This window comes from Sorex araneus, chromosome 10 (assembly GCF_027595985.1).
Source record: "Sorex araneus isolate mSorAra2 chromosome 10, mSorAra2.pri, whole genome shotgun sequence".
In the NCBI taxonomy this organism is placed as follows: domain Eukaryota; kingdom Metazoa; phylum Chordata; class Mammalia; order Eulipotyphla; family Soricidae; genus Sorex; species Sorex araneus.
Window position 1 is genome coordinate 58,396,578 of NC_073311.1, and position 21,388 is coordinate 58,417,965.

General features: G+C 41.1%; 1 protein-coding gene across 2 annotated transcripts in view; it reads left to right on the forward strand.

Annotated features, from left to right (window-relative positions):
* The window catches only part of PIK3C2G (phosphatidylinositol-4-phosphate 3-kinase catalytic subunit type 2 gamma), a 361,549-nt gene that overhangs the window by 94,010 nt on the left and 246,151 nt on the right, over positions 1-21,388 (forward strand). For both annotated transcript variants that reach the window (XM_012933403.2, XM_004611287.3), the window contains 2 exons: positions 8,913-9,027; positions 17,334-17,464. In XM_012933403.2, the coding sequence (XP_012788857.2) occupies positions 8,913-9,027; positions 17,334-17,464 (246 nt within the window). The remainder of the gene's footprint in view (positions 1-8,912; positions 9,028-17,333; positions 17,465-21,388) is intronic.

The following is a 21,388-nucleotide window of genomic DNA, read 5'->3' on the forward strand; positions in this document are numbered from 1 at the left end:
AATGCAGCCGACATCAAAGAGCACTTTAATAACAATTTGTCAATATAGTACCCAAAGCCTCTTTCTGGTGAAAATCAGAAGAGCTGCCTCTATCTTGGGTTAAACAATTTATAGAAATGCAGTTCTTCGGGAAACTTCCATCCTGGAAGGGAAATTGTGAAGAGGCAGCGACCCAAACTGTGCGCCTGCCACGAGCTACAGAGATTCTAACCCAGTTTATTTGATGCAGATATTTCCAGGTCATGGCAAATAGGCCACTTAATTTCATTTCCCCTCACAGAATGACACCTGCCCATAAACATGGGCTATTGAACCTGCCATTTATTGCCATTTGCATTGTCCTTACCCTGATATGCAGAAATACAATGAGCTCTTTCAGTCTTTATATTTTTCCCAGCATATGATTGAAAATACGTAAGGCTAAAGTCTCCCTTTCTCTTTATGGTTGCAGAAGTGGGTTTCAGAAGAACCCATGGGGATTAAAATTTAGACATATCAGTTATAGTTACATGAAGACTGCTTACCTATAAAAATAAGAGGGCATTTTCAAGCACAACTATTCATCTTCAGTTCCAGTTTTTTTAAAATAGTTTCAAGGACTGGAGAGAAAGCACAGGAGTTAAGGCGCAGGCCTTGATTATGCCAACCCAAGTTTGATTCCCAGTTCCACGTGGCCCGTCAAGGTTCTGAGGGAGGTTCTGCAGGACTGAATAGCATTGCATCTTTTGCCCCTGGACCCTCAGAACACCATGTGGGAGACCAGACACAAAAAAAGACAACACTAAGAAAGCATCTCAAATGCACTGGGAAAATTTACCTCTAGAAGTTTGACACCCTCCTTTTGCAGACAGAACATCCAGGCATCAGTATACACAATTCTCCACGTGGCTTTAGTAAATTGTTGTACTCACCTCAATTATTCCTATAAGCAATATTCACTACTCATCATGGTATCACTGTATCACTGTCATCCCGTTGCTCATCAATTTGCTCGAACAGGCACCAGTCATGTCTCTATTGTGAGACTTATTGTTACTTTTTTTGGTATATCGAATACGCCACAGGTAGCTTGCCAAGCTCTGTCGTGCAGGCAAGATCCTCTTGGTAGATTGCCGGGCTCTCTGAGAGAGGCAGAGGAATTGAACCCGAGTATGCCGTGTGCAAGGCAAATGCCCTACCTGCTGTGCTATCGCTCCAGTCCACAACTCAAGTTCACTACTCATGTTCAAAACAAATAACGTGGTCATTATTTAGCATCTCATTATTTAGTGCGATGGACTCTTTGGATGTGGGGATTTTCAACCCAGCTGAAACATGGGATCTGGGCCCTGAACTCCAGTACTTCCAAAGCTCCCAACATTAGTTGAAGCCCATGAAACCATCTTTACACAGAATTTCCAGAGAGGCCAGAAGTAAATCTTAATCTCAAAGCAGACAATTCCTTAGGCACTTGTCTGAGAGTCAATCCAGACAGCACTGTGTCTTATCCTTTTGGATATATCCTCAAACTCAACAAAATTAACAGGAGATGAGAATTCCTTATCTTTTCTTTCCTCTCAGAGAGATCCTCAGCTTAAGTGGCCTAAATACCACATGTGCATATCCAGTGTCTACTGTGTATGAGGGAAAAGAGCGTGCTCTAGGTCACCGGTTCCTTGGACATCATAGAACAAGAACCAGAATGAGATTTTGCTTCTCTCCTCAGAGTTTTACTACCCGAATGACTTCCACTTCTTGTCATGAGTGCCAGGCGCTTACTGCGAATATCTCATCACCTCCACAGGCTCCTGTCTCTGCCGTGTGTTGCTCTGCTCTTGGCCTGTGAGAGAAACAGAGATCCCAAGTTTCCTGACAACTCTGTTGGAGTCAGCTGCATCCTAGACCTTCCTTAGTTTCTGCTTCAGAATAGCAGGAGAGCAAACCTAGCACCCAGTACCGAATATAATGATAATCATTTGTTGAATGCTTGAGAAAACAAAACCCAGAGAGGGTAAACACTAGTTCATTTTTTCCCCTCCATGATACCACAGAATTTGGTTGATTTTTGTAGTTGGGGAAATTTCTCAATGCTAAAACTAAAGATTCATAAGAATATTAGACAACAAATATTTGTAAAGCTTCTAGTAAGCAGTGGTGGCCATTAATTTTTAATGACATCTTCAAAATCCCAAAGTATATCGTGACAACTAGTCCAGATGTGTTGTGGGGAATGAACTGGGGAGCCAAAGTCCTACTAAAGTCCAAATTTATATTTCCTCACTGCATTTCTTAAACTTGTGCTTAACCACCAAATCAGGTGAAAATGAAGATAAAACTCTGTCAAAAGTCACTGAATTGACCTAAGGGCTCAGAGAAATTAAGCTAATATTAGGACTGGTTAATACAGGATATATATTACAATATAATGTCTGGTATTTTTGCTAAGATGTAAAACTGTTTCCTGTTTGTGCCTCCTTCATCTGTTTTTCTTTGATCCCTTCAATTTAATTGTCTTAATCTTTTCACAAGAGCATCAAAACTACTGGTGGTCCTCACTAGCCTGAGTTGAAAGTTCCCATCTGTATCTTCTGGAACACTTAATTCTACCAATCATTAGTCTTTTTAATATTTCTATTTACAGAAGCTATTAAAAATCCCAACTACCACCACATTCCAGGCCACTTTCCAGACTGCACGGACTCAAAACATCCACGCAACACATCATAAACACTTCCTACCCATTTTCCATCATTACCTCACCATATTTGATGTGGTTCAAATATGGTGTGAACTATTGGAACACCTATAATGGTGATTGGAGGCCACCCTAAAAGCCTCCATCTCTCTCAGACAGCCCGGCAAGCTACCGAGAGTATCCCTCCCACAAGGGCAGAGCCTGACAAGCTCCCTGTGGTGTATTCGCTATGCCAAAAACAGTAACAACAATGGGCCTCATTCCCCTGACCCTGGAAGAGCCCCCAATACAGCAACGTTAAGAAGGACAAACAAGGAGAGGTTGATAAAATCTCAGGGCCAAACAAGGCTGCCAAAATGAAGAAGGACTAAAATGACTGTTTACAGTTTTAATGCACGTATGCTAGCATTGGAAGCATCCATCAAGGACCTGATCATGCACTGCAGAAGATCAAGTACGACATCATTGGATTAACTGAGACGAAAAGTCATTGAACTCATCATGCCTTTTTCGATACTGGAAAAGAACTGTTCCTCGGAACATGCGACAGTAGAAGCGTCGGTGGTGTTGGTGTCCTTGTCAACACGAACTTGGCCATGAACATTGATCATTCGAATGCCTAACAACCTGAACCAGATGCCTACATTTGAATAGATGTGGCTCATTGCCGGCAGTTTCTATCTTTGTTGTCTATGCACCAATATCCAATTACGATGAAGAAATTGAGAAGTTCTACATGGAGCTGGAGAAGTTCTATAAAGAAGACCACACCTTCTACAAAGTCATTTTTGATGATTTTAATGCCAAGATAAGGCAGAGAAGGTCGCCCAAAGAACTCCACATTGGAACCCATGGCCTAGAATGGAACAAACAGGGTGAGAGACTGAGTTCATCATGTTGACCAAGACCATCCATGGTAACTCGTAGTTCCAGAAGGCTAAATCTAAACGCTAGACATGGGAGTCTCCCAGTGGACAGTTCCACATCAAAATTGATCACATCATATTTAATCGATGGTTTTGCCTGACTGATGTCACTGTTGTTCCAAAATTCCAAACAGGATTAGACCACTGTCTCCTTCATGCAAAACTCTACTTCACAGACCAGGGAGAAAGGGCTGCAAAGTTTAAGAAGAGAACTCCCAGAACAACCACCAACTGGAAGTTCTTTGGCACTACTGCAGCAATATGGGAAGATGCTGTCATTGACAACATCGATCGACTATTCCAGCACCTCCATGATTGTGCGAGGAATGCAGAGAGAGAAAGCCACAAAAAGTCACCTGTCTTCAGAAACTCTTGAGCTCATTTGCCGACGTGGTCTGGCGCAAGGCTCAGGTAATCACAAGCTAACGTCTCAGCTCGCAAAGCTGTGCAGAGATGCAGTAAAGGAAGACTTCAAAGAGAGAAGAGCAGCAGTGTTAGCCTATGCGGCAGAAGCCAGGAAAAGAATTTGCAACACCTGCCTGTACTTCACCAACTATAAGACCAAGATGACTGCCCCCCCCCCCACTGACATTCTGATGCATTTATCACATCTTCCAGAAGGGCAATGGAAAAGGTTATCCACAACTTCTACTATGATCTCTTTGGTAGCTACATCCACCTTCCCAAATACCAAATTCCACAGGATGGATATGTCATTCCCAGCGTTCTCCCTTCTGAACTTCGACACGCCATTTAGTCAGTATAGAAGCATACAGCACACAGTTCAGACAAGGTCAGACCTGAACACCTGAAGAATCTGCTGCCAGTACTTGTCAATACACTGGCTCAGCTCTTCACATGCTACCTGTCTGAAAGCAAGGTTCCATCCCAATGGAAAACCAGCAGGACTGTCCTGTTGTATAAGAAGGGAGACATCCATGACATCGGCGACTATCACCCAATCTGCCTGTTGTTTGTCATCTACAAGCTATTCACTCGAGTCATCCTGAATAGGATTGGCAGAACAGTAGACGAATGACAACCATGCGAGCAAGCCGGGTTCCGTAAAGGATTCAGCATGATCAACATAGCCACACAGTGACCAAGCTCATTGAGGTTTCAAGAGAGTTCAAGATGCTGCTTATCTAATGTTTATTGATTTAAAGGGCTTTGATTCTATTGAGACTGAAGCAGTCATCAAAGCCCTAGCCAAACAGGGTGTCCTAACTCAATACGTCAGGATCCTCTGTGAGCTGTATTACAGATTCACCACCAGGATCTCACAAGTCTATGAAGAAGTGATCATCAACATAAAGGGAGGGGTTCGGCAGGGTGACACCATTTCACCGAAACTCTTCAGTGTCACCTTCGAGAACATCATGCGATGACTGGAATGGGAAGGAATGGGAACGAAGATAGATAGTTGGCAACTACACTACCTCCGCTTCGCTGAAGACATGGTTCTCATAACACCAAATATCAGCCAAGCAGCATGAATACTGGCCCACTTCGACCAACTGGGTATGGAAAGGTTGAACTGCAGCTGAATCTTACAAAGACAATGTTCATGAGAAACGGACTAGTTCCTGATGTTCCATTTGCCTTCAATGGACCAAACATCTCCGAATGCAGAAATTGTGTGTACCTAGGTTGAGAACTCAACATGACAAATGACCTAGCACCTAAACTGGGCAGGAAGAAGAGAGTGGTGTGGAACGTATTCAAGAGCTTTGAAGAAGTGGTTAAGAGGACGATGAACCTCCAGCTTTAGTCACATCTTTTCAACTCCACCATTCTTCCTGCACTAACATATGCCTCAGCGACCTGGGCCCTACTAAAACAAGATAAGAACGCTATTTGTGTATCCCAAAGAGTAATCCAAAGAGCTATGCTTGGAGTATCATGTTTCACTCAAGTGAGAGAAGGAATCCAAAGTTCCGACCGTGGTAGATGATCAAGAATCAGGGATGTTGTCTCATTTACCAAGGTGTAAAAAATCAGATGGGCTGGACACTAATGCAATTTAGAGATGGACCACTGGACCAGAGCTGTTACGGACTGGATTCCAAGGGACGTCAAACGATAGCGTGGCCACCCACCAATGAGATAGTTAGACTTCCTCATCAAGACCCTGAATGAATGGTTTGAGGCTCTTCGTGTTCCTGGAGCCAGCAGACGCTATTGGGCTACACTAGCATGCAACAGGAATTAATGGAGACGTTACTGGCGCCTGCTCAAACAAATGGACAAACAATGGGATGACAAGTGATACAAGTGATACAAGTGATGAAAATCTAATTTTTGTATCATGATTTTTTTTCCTGGCTTATTTTGGGTTACATCCAAAGGTGCCTCAGGGCTGACTCCTAGCTCTGTGTTCAGGGATCACCCCAAGCTGGACTCAAGAGACCATTTGGGTGCCCTGGATCTAACCCAGGTTAACAGTATGCAAAGCAAATGCCCTACCCACTGTACAATCTCTCTGGCCCTGTATCATGCTTGCTAATATTTGAAAAATAGTTTAGATGCAGACCACTATCAGAACGTACGTTAGATAACACCAGTCCCTTGGATAATGATAAGTAGAATTCCACCTTGGATTACCTTAATGTACATCATCTACTAGCCTCAACTGGATACTTTAAGTTCATTCTTCTGGTTTTCTACTGCGTGTACCCCTCATACACAAATCTGAATCAAGAGTCTGGACTTTAGTTTGCTCATGCACATCAGGAGTTAAGACCCTGTGACTGCCTTTACAAACTGAGCTAAGGAGAAAAACCAACAGATGCCAAAAGATATCGGAGTCCTCAGAAATCAGTTTAAATCACTCGAATTTTCAGAGTGCAATGTAGCCTTGACATATATATTAAGACCTTAAGTACACATCATTATATAACTTAAACACAAGAAAAATTCAGTAAGTAGGATCACACTTTTCTCATTAGCAGCCACTATGCAGTGGATAAAAAAAAAAAACAGAATGGTAAAATCATAGAATCTAGTCATTGAAACAGTCCTTTCAGAAGTATGCATTCTCAGGATCAGGCTCTCGGGCTGTTCAGAGCTTCTAGCTATGTCTCAGTGACTTGGGTACTGCAAACTCATAGGAGGTCTAGCTTGGGTGGTCTAATTCTAGGCCCTTATCACAAAGGTCCAGTTTTCCTTCTAGAAACCTCCTCACTGAGATATATTTAGCTGCTTCAGATCCTATTTCTTCTAGACAAAAACAAATAAAAAGTGCTACCCAATAAAGCTTTCCACAAGAGTTTTGTGTGTTAACTGCAGGACTCCAAGTTAAATAGTTACAGAGTCAGTAGGAGAACAACTCGAGAGGTGATTTTTGTTCCAGAATCCAAAACAGTGTGTGTGGACAGGGGTCTCCTCTGTGTTGCCTTAGATTATTCTAAGACTCCTGCCCATCTGCCTTCCAGAGCCAGAGGGGAAACAGATACCTCTATCCTCCAAAACTCTCTCTCTTTTAGATTCTGCTGCTTCCCCTGCTCCTAAACCTACTGAAGGTACCTGGCTTTTCTTTCACTAGTGCTTTTCATATTCTTCTTCGAGTATGCCAAATCCTCCTTCCTCACTCGTATTGACCCCTTCTGTTGAACAGGAACATTTTCTTGAATGTTATAGAGAAGATAAACATCGAGGTCTCCAAATTAAGTGTAATAATATGGTCCTATTTTGCATGTAGCTAATCCAGAACTTTCCCCAGCTGAAGGAGTACTTGAGACCATTTGGGTGAGGGCATGCCTTCTTAAAAGAAAAAGAGAGAATTTTATTAATGATTTTCTCATGTTCACTTCATTTAATTAAACATTGCCTTACTAAAACTAATACTATTGTTACATATAAATAAAGTTTCTCCAGGTGAGGAAAGGATGGAGAATAAGGATAATGACAGCTCCAAATTCATCCTGCTAGAATGTTCTTATGTCACATGAAAGTATCTGTCAAATACTGGGGATTTATCAAATACTTTGGACTCCAAGGGATCCAGCTTGCAGTGAGTGATACTTGGTATGTGTGAGGTTCTGAGTTTGATCCCCTGTACCACACGCCCCACCTCAGCACCACTAGGTATAATAGTGGTAGCCGCTAAGCACTGCCAGGTTCAAAAGACAATAGAAGCAGCTGAATCACTGAATAATCAGGCCAATACCACCAGGTCCAATATTACTAGAGCCCCAAGCACTACTTAGGCCCCTAAAAATATGAAGTGTATGTTCAGTAATGTTTTTAAATCACACCACTTAGGCAGATACTTTCTCAGAATGCATTTATATATGAAAATAAAGAATGCAGCCTCAGAGAGCTAGGGTGTTGAAGGAAACTTTACAGGTTGAATCTTTTCTTCCTATTAAATGGTGAAATGAAGTCTATGTTGTTTTCAAAAAGACTCATTTGACATCTTGGAGCTTTTTATTAATTTAAATTTCATTCTCTGAATTTCAGTTATATTAAAATCAGAGACTATTCCTACTAATCATCAGATTATTTTACCAGTAATGTGATTTAGATTGATAGAGCCAAGTTAATTTTTTTTTTACAAATTACAACAGGATCTGTGGATTTGGATGTTTCTGAAAGTGTTAAACCATTCATGAATTCTTTCTGCTTAAAGTCTTTCTTGCACTCTCTCATTGACTATGGTAATTTATCATTTATTTTAAATATTCAGCATTTGAATAATTTTTCTATTTATGCCTGGAAGAGCATTTCCCCTCGGAAGTCCCACAACTGTCTTTATCCTGGATATTATATGCTCATTTAAATACTTGTTTTCTATAAATTTAGAGCATATATCTTTAAAGATGTCCAGGGACTTCAGTCATTCATGAAATAAAACTCTGAAGAGTAACATGACCAAGGATATGAATCTGCAGTTCTTATTCCTATATTGTAATCACTATTGTTAGAAATTTAGAATACAATCAGCCTGTTAGATACCATGATGTCAGGGGTAGGGATGTAAATTAGTGGCTGAGCATGTGTGAGGTTCTGGATCCAATCCCCAGACTGAGAAAGATAGACTGACAGACACAGACAGAAAGACAAAGAATTTTTGAAAAGAATCCATGATGTGAATTTTTTTCATGTGGAAATACAAACTTAAAGATCTATAAGCAGTCATGCATGTGATATATTAAAAATAAACAGTCTCTGTAGAACAGTGTAGTCCTCTTCTTGCTATTAAATGCAGCTGCCTATATGACTAATTATACTTACATTAGATACAGAGTTTTTATAAATGACCATTCCCCAATGATGTAACTCCTGTCTTCAATTTTTCCTGTCTTCTGCAGCAAATCCACTCTTGGGTCAGTGCTCTTCAGTATGGCCTTAGAGAGCGAACCCCCGATAGAGATGATAGCCCCAGGAGTGTGGGATAGAAGTCAGCCATCCCCAGTAATCCTACAGGTAAGTTCAGGCTACATAACTAACGCAACGCAATAAGTACCATTTGATAAGCGGCTACTGCCGATTACAGAAACCACTTTCTTCTAGAATAACACATTTCATTGTTTTTTTCTTTCTTTCATCTTCTGGGATCTCTCAACCCTTGGCTGCTTTATTTTATAGTCACTATTCTCAAAGTACTTTTTCTCCCAGCTTATTTAATGGTAATTTCAAGAAAGTTTCCATTAGGCATAATCATGAAGGAGAGGGATCGGTTATTGCCATTAATATATTCATTCCATGCATTCACTTTTCTTTCCATTGTCTGAAAAGTCATTGGCATACGTATCAGCATGATGGTTATTCACGCCTTACTCCTGCAGTTGTGCAAATCATCCTTTTTTCTTAAAGCCTATAGGCTTCCTGTGATTTCATGTCATAAATGTAAGGTGCTTAACAACTTCAGCCTTGGGCCAGAGAGTTCACTCAACAGGCTCAGCACTCGCTTTTCATTCTAGAGGTCACTGGTTTAAAGCTTGACACTTCATGGAGCCCTGAGGACAGAGAATTAAGAGTAGCCCCTGAGAATTTCTGAGTGTGATCCTTAAACTGACAAAGACAAAGAGTCTAGTCTTTGGTTTTTGCAAGTGACATTTCATTTGTTCATGATCGTAAGTAGTTATATTGGTCAGATAATTAGATTGTGTTTATTCATGTTTAGAAATGCAAAGATCACGGAATTTTTGTCTCCAGAAAAAAATGGGACCTGCTTTTCAGATGCACTTCCTAGAACAGAATCCATCAACCCTAGCTCTGCTAACATTTTGAATCCTGTAATTCTTTTGGGAGGTTATGTAGTGCTTGTAGAATATTTAGCAGCATCCTTGCTCCTCTGCACTTGATGCCAGTGGCACCTCATCATTTCTAAGAATGGAAAATGCCTCCAGATATTGTCAAATATCTTATTGGGATAAAAATATTCTCAGATGAGAGTCTGTCATCTAGAAGTCTCTAGACCTCTAATTTTCTAGGTTTGAGATGGAGGAGATGGAGGGACTATAGAAGTATATCAGCTCACAAGTTGGACATAAAATGTTGAAACTGGAAGAGGGAAAATTTCAATTTGGATACAGGAAGAAGTTCTTACCAGAGCATATACAAAGATCTACCTCTAATCCATTGACATGATAATTGAGAAGATTAGCTGTTCAGGTTGGGCCAATGGCTTACTGATTAGTAGAGGTTCCACTGTACAGGACAGAGTTTAAGAAAACAAATGCTTCTTTCATCCATTTCCTGCCAGATCCAAAACTGCTCAACTTAACAAAAATCTTCCAAGTGTCTCTTTTGCCAGAGCTTTGCGAATCTGTAATGAACACACACAGGATCTTCAACAGTAGCAATGGGGTAAGAAAAGTGAGGGGAAACTTCAGATGAGATTCTTCTTGATTCATCTCAATGAGGCATGAAACTTCTTTAAAACACAGATTCCTGCAAGGAGACTGAGAAAAAGTTACAAGTAATGAATATCAAGAAGTAGGTAATTGTAACTGTGACAAAGTGTCTCATAAAAACAAAGACCTATGAACTATCCAACAGAGTGCAAAAAGTTAGATCACCTGATGTTCTCAAGCTATAGTCACATAGTAAATATGTAAGGGGAATCATTCAAGAATATTTTTAAATTGATGAGTTAATGAAATAGGCATTAATGTGGTATTCAAGACCCTGAGTAACCAGAATCACTCTAGTGACATACGTTAAATTTAGAGCAGATGCTTTCAATCCAAAGATTATGTGTTGATGAAATTTAAAGTAAGTTCAGCATCTAGTGTATATGTTAAAGTGTCAGGGAAAGACTTTGGGCTCACGTAGGAAATCTAGACTCTAGTCGGCTGAGACTTTGATGGAAAACTCTATGACCTTGTTACCTCTTTTTCTTCTGCACAAGGCTAGGATTAAGCTATGCCCCAATGACTGCTTGCTTGTCTTTATCAGATGGGGACTGATAGCACACAGGAATCTCCCCAACCCCTAATACGGAATGTGCCACATCACACAACGTAATTCCTTCAACCCAATCATATTTCAGCATCTATGGTTCATCTGCTTGCCAGAAGCAGTTGAATGGAATAAGAAAAAAGATCTGAGCTTATAAATGAAGAAAGATTTCATCAAAGATGAAAACTGACTTCATCAGCCTGGGCTTCCCTCAGCTTCTGGCACTCTCCCATACACAATTTTGTACAGTGGCTCTATCTCAATTTAAGAACAACAAAGCATTTTTTTTATTTTAATGAATCACCATGAGATACAGTTACAGACTTATAAGCTTTCATGAGTATATTTCAATCAAACAATGTTCCAGTACCCATACCTCCACCAGTGCCTATTCTTCACCACCAAAGCATTGTTTTATTCAGTGATGCCTCTCCTTCCTGTTCATAACCAAATTTGCTGTTTTAGGACTACTTATTTCCATCACAGCAAACAGTCAGAACTACTATCTATTTTCACGTATTTATTTAACTGTCACTGTGACCTGGGTTCGATTCCTCCGTCCCTCTCACAGATCCCAGCAAGCTACCGAGAGTATCCTGCCCACATGGCAGAGTCTGGCAAGATACCCATGGTGTATTTGGTATGCCTGGTATGCCAAAAACAGTAACAACAAAGTCTCACAATGGAGACATTACTGGTGCCTGATTGAACAAATCAATGAACAACAAGACTACAGTGCTACAGTGCAGTCACTGTGGTCAACATTTTTTTTCTTCTTGGGTCACACCCAGTGATGCTCAGGGGTTACTCTTGGCTCTGCACTCAGGAATTACTCCTGGCGGTACTTGTGGGACCATATGGTATGCTGGGGATGGAACCCAGGTTGGCCATGTGCAAAGCAAATGCCCTACACACTGTACTATCATTCTGGCCCTCTGTGATCAACTTTTAAGAATTAAGAATTTTAATCACTTTAAAAAAAGAAAGTTAGTGCTTTTCAGGTACTTCTTCCTATTCCCCAATTCTCTCCAATGTTGAGCAATTACTAATCAACTTCCTTTCTCATTATACTTTCTGCATCTACATCACTGTATCACTGTCGTCCCGTTGCTCATTGATTTGCTCAAGCAGGCACCAGTAACATCTCTATTTATCCCTGTCGTGTTCAGGGGAATGAGGACAATTATTATTACTGTTTTCCACATTTCAAATATGCCACGGGTAGCTAGGCAGACTCTGCCATGCAAGATTCTTCATCGCTCTCTTCCGGGAGCTTTGTTTTATAGTCTCTGGATCTTGGCCATTGATGAGATTACATGGCACTGGAGGCAGTTTGTGGGTGTGACTGCCAAGCTACTAGAAAATGGGGGATCTGGGTGAAGAAGGCTCAATCCCAATCTGAACAGGCTTGGAGATCTCAGCTATCGGTCATCCCACATACCTGGGTTCCTCCTTTGGTTCCCTCACGCGTGAGGCTCATCCAAGCATGTGGAGAGTGGCCTTGAGCATGGCTGTGGCTGAGTTCTGGAGATTTTTGGCTGCTGGGGCTCTGCTTGGGGCAGGGAGGGAAACTCAGCCTGCCCCCCTCCAAGGGGGCTTTGGTGAAGACAGCCTGGCACAGGGGCAGGGGGTTCTGCCAACATGCTTCCCAGTTCTGCCTGAGGCACTGCTGCCTGCATCCCAGCACCTCCACTGAGCTTCCCAGCTCTGCATCTACATATTTTATGTAAATGGGATCATACACTATATTATTTCTCATGCCTGACGTCTTTCATTTGGCATAATGTTTCAAAACTTTTCTATACCATAGTGTATATATCAGCACACATTTGGATTTTACCATTGACTAATATTGAACTGTCTGAATCTACCCATTATCCATACCTTAGTGTGCATATAGACGGGTCCACTTTTGGTTCTTTTGGTTCTCAAGTACAGTGCTGCTCCGAACACTCTTGCACCAATGTGTATGTGGACATATCATGCACCTCCCTTGGTATACAATGAACAGTAGGATGGCTGAGCCTAGTCCACTTCCAAAGTTTTATTCACAGTATATATGCAGGATCACTTCTGAGACTATACTTCAAGTTCAGTTTTTTTACTACCACAATCCTCAGACAAAGATTGCGACATACTGCTAGCATTCCTACCTGAATATTCTAGAAATCATTTCAAACCACAGATCCCAAACTGAATATGTCTTCTTCTCAAAAATTGTCTTCTGCTCCCTGAGTTATTGAAGTCTGCTAGTGCTTCCACTTCAGCTTCTCAGATTTATGTATGTCCATCCTTCCTATTCCTACCATATTCAGTCCATAATATACCATACCAACTTAAGTCCCATGTTTCTCTCAGCACTCTATCTCAATTTCCTCAGCTAAACAACTTCCTCCTAGTTTTTAAGACTTTAGGTTTGTTTTTGTCATTCTATATCCCAAAGTCCCACACTCTGAGAATTAACGCTAAACTCTATAGCCTTTATGCCAACCCCTCCCACCTCCTACCCATGCTGCCCATCCTCTACCTGACTCAAGAAACACAAGGATGTCATTTCTGACACACTACACTGTTTCACCTGATGTGCATTTATGAAAACCATTCCCAGCCTGCGATGTGTCTTCCTTCTTCCCTTCCCCATTCATTGCCCGACCCACTCTCCCCAGGTGTTACTGACACACATGAATGAGATTCATTTCTGCACCTGTCTTTAAGCTTCACTCCTCTCTTGACATCCCAAGCAGATTAAGTATCCCTCTTCTGTGTTCACATAACCAATAAAAAACTTTTTATCAAGACATGTACCCTATTATAGTTTTTCCCCTCTGAGGGAGTTATTTCTGTGATTATTGATGGCATTTTATCCCCAGTACCTAATGCAAGAAATAATCACTAGTGTTGTTCTGACTATAATAACCCAACTCAAATACACACACACACACACACACACAAACTTAAATGTTGGCCTATTTCCCTTAATAATCAATTCTTCCTTTTATGGAAATGATTTTCTTCCTTAAACCATGGTTCTTAATTACTAGCACAAAATATTTACTGCAATTAGTGTTTCATGATGTGTTGATCCCACGTTATCACTGGTATTGAGAAAGGTCACAATTTAACACTGATACATTGTTCTCCAAACATGGTACATTTTTTCTGTCCTAAGGTAATTTAGTTTCATCTCTCAGTTCTGAACCACACATATGGGCCCCCTTTAACAATTCCTTTGAGACTCACAATTGCCATCCAGCTGGCACACATCCTTCCATCCTTGTCACTTGTCTCAGAACTTATGATCTCAAATCTATGTGCTTAAAAGATCCAAACTATATCACAATTTAGAAGCGAGTTCTTTGAACAAATGGACAGAATCATGGCAGCCTGAAATGGGTCTAGGATCATCCTGTAGGGATGGTGATGTGTTATGGGCACTCAGTACTTTCCACCATAGTTCTGCAAAAGAGTCATGGGTCACAAAGCCAAAGTAGAAATCACATGGACCATGTATAAATGGAAGAAGATTAGATAAAGTGAAGAAAAATAGACAAGGGATGCTAGAAGCCAATATTCAAACATGTGAGTAGGCCTAAGTAGTTTCCTGTTACCCAGAGGAAAATCCCTAACATTTTCAATTGTCATTGTGTTGGAATCGGTAGTGCGTCCTCAAGACTTGAGGGGGGTGGGGGACCAACAAGTTTTCTGGCCCACATGACACAGACACTGAAGATACCCCTGGAGCACTCCATTAACAAATGCAACCCCAAGGTCAGGCATAGTTCTTTACTCCACAGAAGAAGAGTTATATTTGCCCCTGTTAGCTTCAAGCAGCTTCAGGGTGTTATGTTTTAATTGTTCATATGTGCCTTTTCTCCCTAATTAGACTTTTGTCTCCAGAGGTGATGAATACCTCTTCTATTCTCCATGCATAATGCATGGTGCTAAAAAGAATTTTAGAGCAAACACATTAACCCGTGCTTCTGAGAAACTTCTCTTGGAAAAAGAACGATAGGGCAGCTGGTCGAAATTCCAACGTTTTCTGTGGGTCTGAAACTTTTGCAGCTACTTTTATCACAATAACAGAAATAAAAATTTGTAAGTATAATCTATCAAATAACTTTTTATAGGCTTACATATCTTCGACTTCTTCAACTACCAGTTTTTTACTTAGACCAACCTAAAATAGATCAAGCTTAATTGCATACTGTTTCAGCAATTTCTGTTTCATCTGTTTAAAACTATTTGGGCATATACAAGTAACATGTAAATCAGCTGATAGCAGATGTACTTCCCCAAAGACAGAGTTAATGATTGTTTCTGTTTCCTGTTTCAGTTTTATATTACTTAATTTTTTTAAAAAATTCGAGAACCACACCCAGTGATTCTCAGAGGTTATTCCTGTCTCTACACTCAGGATTCACTCCTGGTTGGGCTTAAAGGACCATTTAAGATACCAGGGATGGAATCTGAGTCAGCTGCATTGCAAGGCATGTAACCTACCTACTGTACTATATTACTTTTTTTACCATGTTGGAGTAATAAATGCTACATTATAACAAAAAACATCAGACATAAAATAGATCTAAAACAATTGTAGAGATTACAGAATGAAATTGCTACAGCTCTTTCAAATAAGAGTCCTAGTGGATTAAGCTCTATTTCCAATTGTAACCCAATCTATTTATAACACCTCTCAGCACACTGGGATTTCCAACCTAATGTAGACCAGCAAAAGAAAAACTAATTCTACATACTTTGTAATATGAATATGATAAAAAGTATAAACTTAAACAAATGCATAGAGCACTAAAAAAAAACTAGCTTACTTATGTAGTCTGAAAATGTATTTTAACTGTTATGTTATTTACTTTTGGAGAGCTCAGCAAGCTACCGAGAGTCTCCCGCCCACACAGCTGATCCTGGTAGGCTGCCCCTGGCATATTCGATATGCTGAAAACAGTAACAACAAGTCTCACAATGGAGACATTACTGGTGCCCACTTGAGCAAATCAATGAACAACAGGATGACAGTGATACAATAATGTTATTTACTAAAATCATAATATGGCTTAATGGAAATCACAGTAAACTCAGAAAGAAGGAGACCTATATTCTAGTCATAGTTATATATCTTAACAGGATATTTGAAGTGATGGTATAATTGAGATTTGAAGTGAAGGTATAATATTTCAGAAAATACACTTGGGAAGCATTTAACCAAAGTATTTCTCATTACCTAAAATATGGTTCTTAGATTTTTAAATTTTATCAAATACAGACAAACATACTTTACCAAATTCCCTACATAAAAAGTGTAATTCTCATGTTATTTTCGTATTACAATTAATGTATCTTAATATTAAATAATGGGGCTGGAAAGATAATATACAGATTAAAGAACTTGCCTGGCATTTGGCCAACTCGCTTCTGTCCCCAGCAACATATATGGACACCAAGCACTGTTATGAGTGATCCCTGAGCACAGAGCTAGGAGTAAGCCCTGAGCACCATCTGGGATGACCCCCAAAACAAAAAATTAATTAATTAATAAAACTAAGCATAGAAAGGATGTGATTTATCATTAAGCAAATTGTAGCACATTGAACTTTATAAAGATTTATATATTATTATATCCCCCATAAGGCTGGAGCGATAGCACAGCAGGTAGGGTGTTTGCCTTGCATGTGGCCGACCTGGGTTCAATTCCTCCGTTCCTCTCAGAGAGCCTGGCAAGCTTCCGAGAGTACCCCACCCGCACAGCAGAGCCTGGCAAGCTACCCAGGGTGGATTCAATACACCAAAAATAGTAAAAACCAGTCTCACAATGGAGACGTTACTGGTGCCCACTCGAGCAAATCGATAAGCAATGGGATGACAGTGACATTATATCCCCATAATTCTTCAGACATAAATTACTAATTCACACATTTATGAAAATTATTGAGGATTACCAAATAATCTGAATACTAAAATACTAAGGCTAAACACTGATGAGTACTTTGATTTACATAATAGCATAAAAATACATAAATTTTAATTTCCATAAATCAAGGATGAATGTTCAATTAAGGATGTATTTTGGGGGTTGGAGCAATAGTGTAGCAGGAAGGGTGTTTGCTTTGCACGCAATCGACCCGGGTTAGATCCCTGGTATCCCCTATGGCTCCCTTAGCACCGCCAGGAGTAATTCCTAAGTGCAGAGCCAGGAGTCACCCCTGATCATCACTGGGTGAACCCAAAAAGCAAAAAAAAAAAAAACCCAAACAAAAAAAGAAAAGAATGTATTTGAAGCATTCACTGTATGTCAAATCACTTCTTTATTTCAGATCGATTTTCCAGCTACTGAGTGGGAGTATATGAAACCTATTTCAGAAGAGACCAGAAGTAATTTGGAAGAACCACCAAAAGAGTGTTTAAAACATATTGCCAAACTTTCACAGAAGCAGTCTCCCTTGCTGTAAGTGATCTTGAGAGTAAAATGTTTTATCTGCTGGTCATGGCACCGTCATTCATACTGAATGCCCTCGGATCTTTAAAGAGGAAACTTTTCCCACATGACTCCTTTCATGCCCAAAATATACAAGTGGGTAGATGATCAATTCATGTTTGCATGATAGCACTGTCATCCCATTGCTCATCGATTTGCTCAAGCGGACACCAGTAATGTCTCCATTGTGAGCCTTGTTACTGTTTTTGGCATATCGAGTATGCCATGGGTAGCTTGACAGGCTCTGCTGTGCAGGCAGGATGCTCTCGGTAGCTTGCCGGCCTATCTGAGAGGGATGGAGGCTCCACGAGAAACTGTGTCACTCTCTTCCAGGAGCTTGGTTTTATTAGTCTCTGGATCTTGGCCATTGATGAGATTACATGGGTGTGGCTGTCAAGCTACTGGAAAACAGGGGATCTGGGTGGAGAAGGCCCAGTCTTGATCCAAGCAGGCTTGGAGATCTCAGCCACGGGTCCTGCATACCTGGGTTCCTCTGTCTGTTCCTTCATGCATGAGGCTCATCCGAGTGTGTGGAGAAATGGCCTTGAGCATTGCTGCGGCTGAATTCTGGAGGTTTCCAGCTGCTGGGGCTCTGATTGGGGTAAGGAGGGAAACTCAACCCACCCCCTTTCCGAGGGAGCCCAGGTGAAGAGAGCCTGGCAAGGGGTAGGAGGTTAACTTTAGTCAAAGAAAAAAATTAATTATTCAGTTCAAACCAACAAAGTGAGCTACAGGGATAGTACATTGGGGAAGGTGCATGTTTGGCATGCAACCGACCTGGGTTTGATCCTTGGCACTATATAAGAACCCTGCCAACAGTGATTACTGAGCATTGAGCTGGAACTTAGCCCTACACACAGATACGGTCCAAACACAGGAAGAAAAATAGAATAGCGGGATGAGGAAACATTTTGCAACTCCACTCTCCAAAAAGCAACAGAATGAGGAATTAGATATATATCAGTATTTAACAGTATTGAATCATTGCTCAACTATCCTCAAATTATTTTAGTGTATAGAGCAAAGTTATTTTAACATGCCAGTTTGGGATAAGGAAGATAAAAAATAAAATAATATAAAACAAATAAATCATGCTTTATAAAAACAAATTAGCACCATTTTCAGCTCTCTCTAAGATTATAATATACTGATAAAAATGCAGTTGAAATACAGACACATACTAAATACACTAAGATTAAACACACACAGAGGCGCGCACACACACACACACACACACACACACACACACACACACATACTCCAGGTCTTAACCGTGCTGGGAGAACCTTCCTGAATGATGCAGGTTACCTTCCTTGAAGTCCTCTTTCTTCCTTCTGGCCCCTGTGGCTATACGCAGGGCAGCTGGTGGCAGAGAGGCCAGAGCAGGAGAGCAGGAGTTCTCCCATTGAGTGTTGAGTGCCTGCCACGGCTAAGCTAGACCCAAGTGAACTGGGTTTCTGCAGGGTCCAGAATATGGAGGCTGAAGGTGCTGAGTTTAGACACTGGCCCTGCGCCTGACCTGGCCTCCAAGCCGTGGCCGAGTCGTTAGCAGCGCCAGTGAGAATAGCTGAGAGCCATAACCAAACTTAAACTGTATTGTTTGTTTGTTTGTTTCTGTTTGTTTGGGGGCCACCTCTGGCAGTGCTCAGGGTTTGTTTCTGGCTCTGTGCTCAGAATCACTCCTGGCAGGGCTCAGGGGACCACATAGTGGTGTCGGGTTGGAACCCAGGTTGGCCGTGTGCGAGGCAAGTGTCCTTCCCACTGTACCATCTCTCCAGCATCTTGAACTAAGGTATTAGCAGGAGATGGCATGCAAGGAAGGGGCTCCCGTATTCCTGACAGAGCGCTCCTGCCTCACTGGCGGTCAGGGCATTCGGGTACCTACAGAACAAAACTGTCAGTCATCGCATTCTTTCTCCACCATCTCCCCCCAGCACCGAACAGTGCTATCCAATCAGCTTCTGTTTGCCTCCGCCATCCTTCTCGGCTTTGGCCTGTGTCTGCCCACAAGCAACATGAGCACAACTCCTTGGAGGATCTCTGGGGTCTCCAGGGCTTCAGCTTCACTCAAGGTCATGTTAGGTCAAGTATGACAGTCACAGGTTCCGAGAAACGTCATCTTACCCACTGCACTAGGATCCTGTAAATATTTCTCAGGATGACTCACATGATGCAGTAAAAGGATTCTTAAATTTTTCCTACCAGAAACCCCTTTTGTCTTTTTTTTTTTTTTTTGCTTTTTGGGTCACACCCGGCGATGCACAGGGGTTACTCCTGGCTCTGCACTCAGGAATTAGCCCTGGCTCTGCTCAGGGTACCATATGGGATGCTGGGATTCGAACCTGGGTCGGCCGCGTGCAAGGCAAATGCCCTACCCACTGTGCTATCGCTCCAGTCCCCAGAAACCCCTTTTGATTGAGAAATTCAACACGGGCAAGGGGACTGAAACAGGTTGAATGTATGACACAGTTAACTTGGAAATTTTTGACCCCTGTGCATCCAGAAATTTTTACTATGGCCATTTTATTGCGTGGGCCCCAAACTCAGTTGCATAATACCACATTGGGTGTGACTCTTGGTTTAAGAGTATGATTACATTTTCATTTGTCATACAATTTTTGTTAGTGCTTATCAGCATTTGATATTTGCTAAAATTTCCTAATATTTTTACTAATCTTTCCCGTAAGTACATTAGATTAAAACTCTGAAGATGTTAAATATTTTAGGTAAATTACTAGTTCCTGTGATAGCTAATTTTACATGTCAAACTTGGTTAGGTCCTGATTCCCACACATTCTTTTATTCCAGACATTTCTACAAACATTATTATGTAGTCAATAGACTCTGTGTAAAGCAGATTGCCTTTCTTAATGTGTGTAGATAGGGGTTAAAATAAAGAGGGTAAAAACAAGACTTAAGAGAAAAAGGCTTTGCATGTTTGAACCCCACACTGAATGGTCGTTTCCCCTTTTCCCTCAAGCACACCATCTCCAGGAGTAACCCCCAGCACCACTGGATATGACCTAAATGAGAAAATAACAATAGCAACAACTCCGTATCTTAATGTCACTTTAATTAGATGAAGCATTGTTTTCCATTCCTTACTCAAATATAAAAACCCTTACAATCAGCAGTTCTGTCACATACCAGTAGATAACTATATTTATAATGAAGTTTTTATTTCTATTATTATTTTCAATTTCTAAAAATTTATTTTATTATGAAATCATTGTGAAATGCAGTCGCAAAACTTTCTTGATAAGGTACCAGTCATACAATGTTCCTGCACCCATTCATTCCTCCACCCGTGTACATTTCCGTACATTTCCTACTACCAACATCCCCTATATCCCTCCTACCACCCCATCTCCCCTTCTGAAGCCTGTCTCTATGGCAGACACTTTCCTTCTTTTCTTCTCTCTATCTCTGTCTCTCTCTCTCTTCCTCCCTCTCTCTCCCTCTCTCTATTTCTCCCTCTCTCTCTCTTTCCGCCACCCTTTGGGCACTGTGATTTGCAGTACAGACACTGAGAGGCCATCATGTTTGGTCCTTGACCCACTTTCAGCACACGTTCCTGGTCCAGAGGGTTCCCGTCCAACCACCACTGTCATAATGGTTCTTCCTCTATCCCAAATGCAATAAGAGGTTTTTAATGTGCAAAGTGTACCATGCTTTGAGATTTTATGTAAATTTAAGCCAAAAATAATGAACACAGGAACTACCTTTAAATGTAGAGGCCTGGGGCAAGAGAGATAATATGTCATGTAAGGTGTTTGCCTCGCATTTGACCAACCCTAGCACCCCATATGGTCACCCAGAGTCCTCCAGGGGTAAGTCCTGAATGTAGAACCAGGAGTAAACCCTGAGCATAGCTGGCTGTGTCCCAAAAAACAG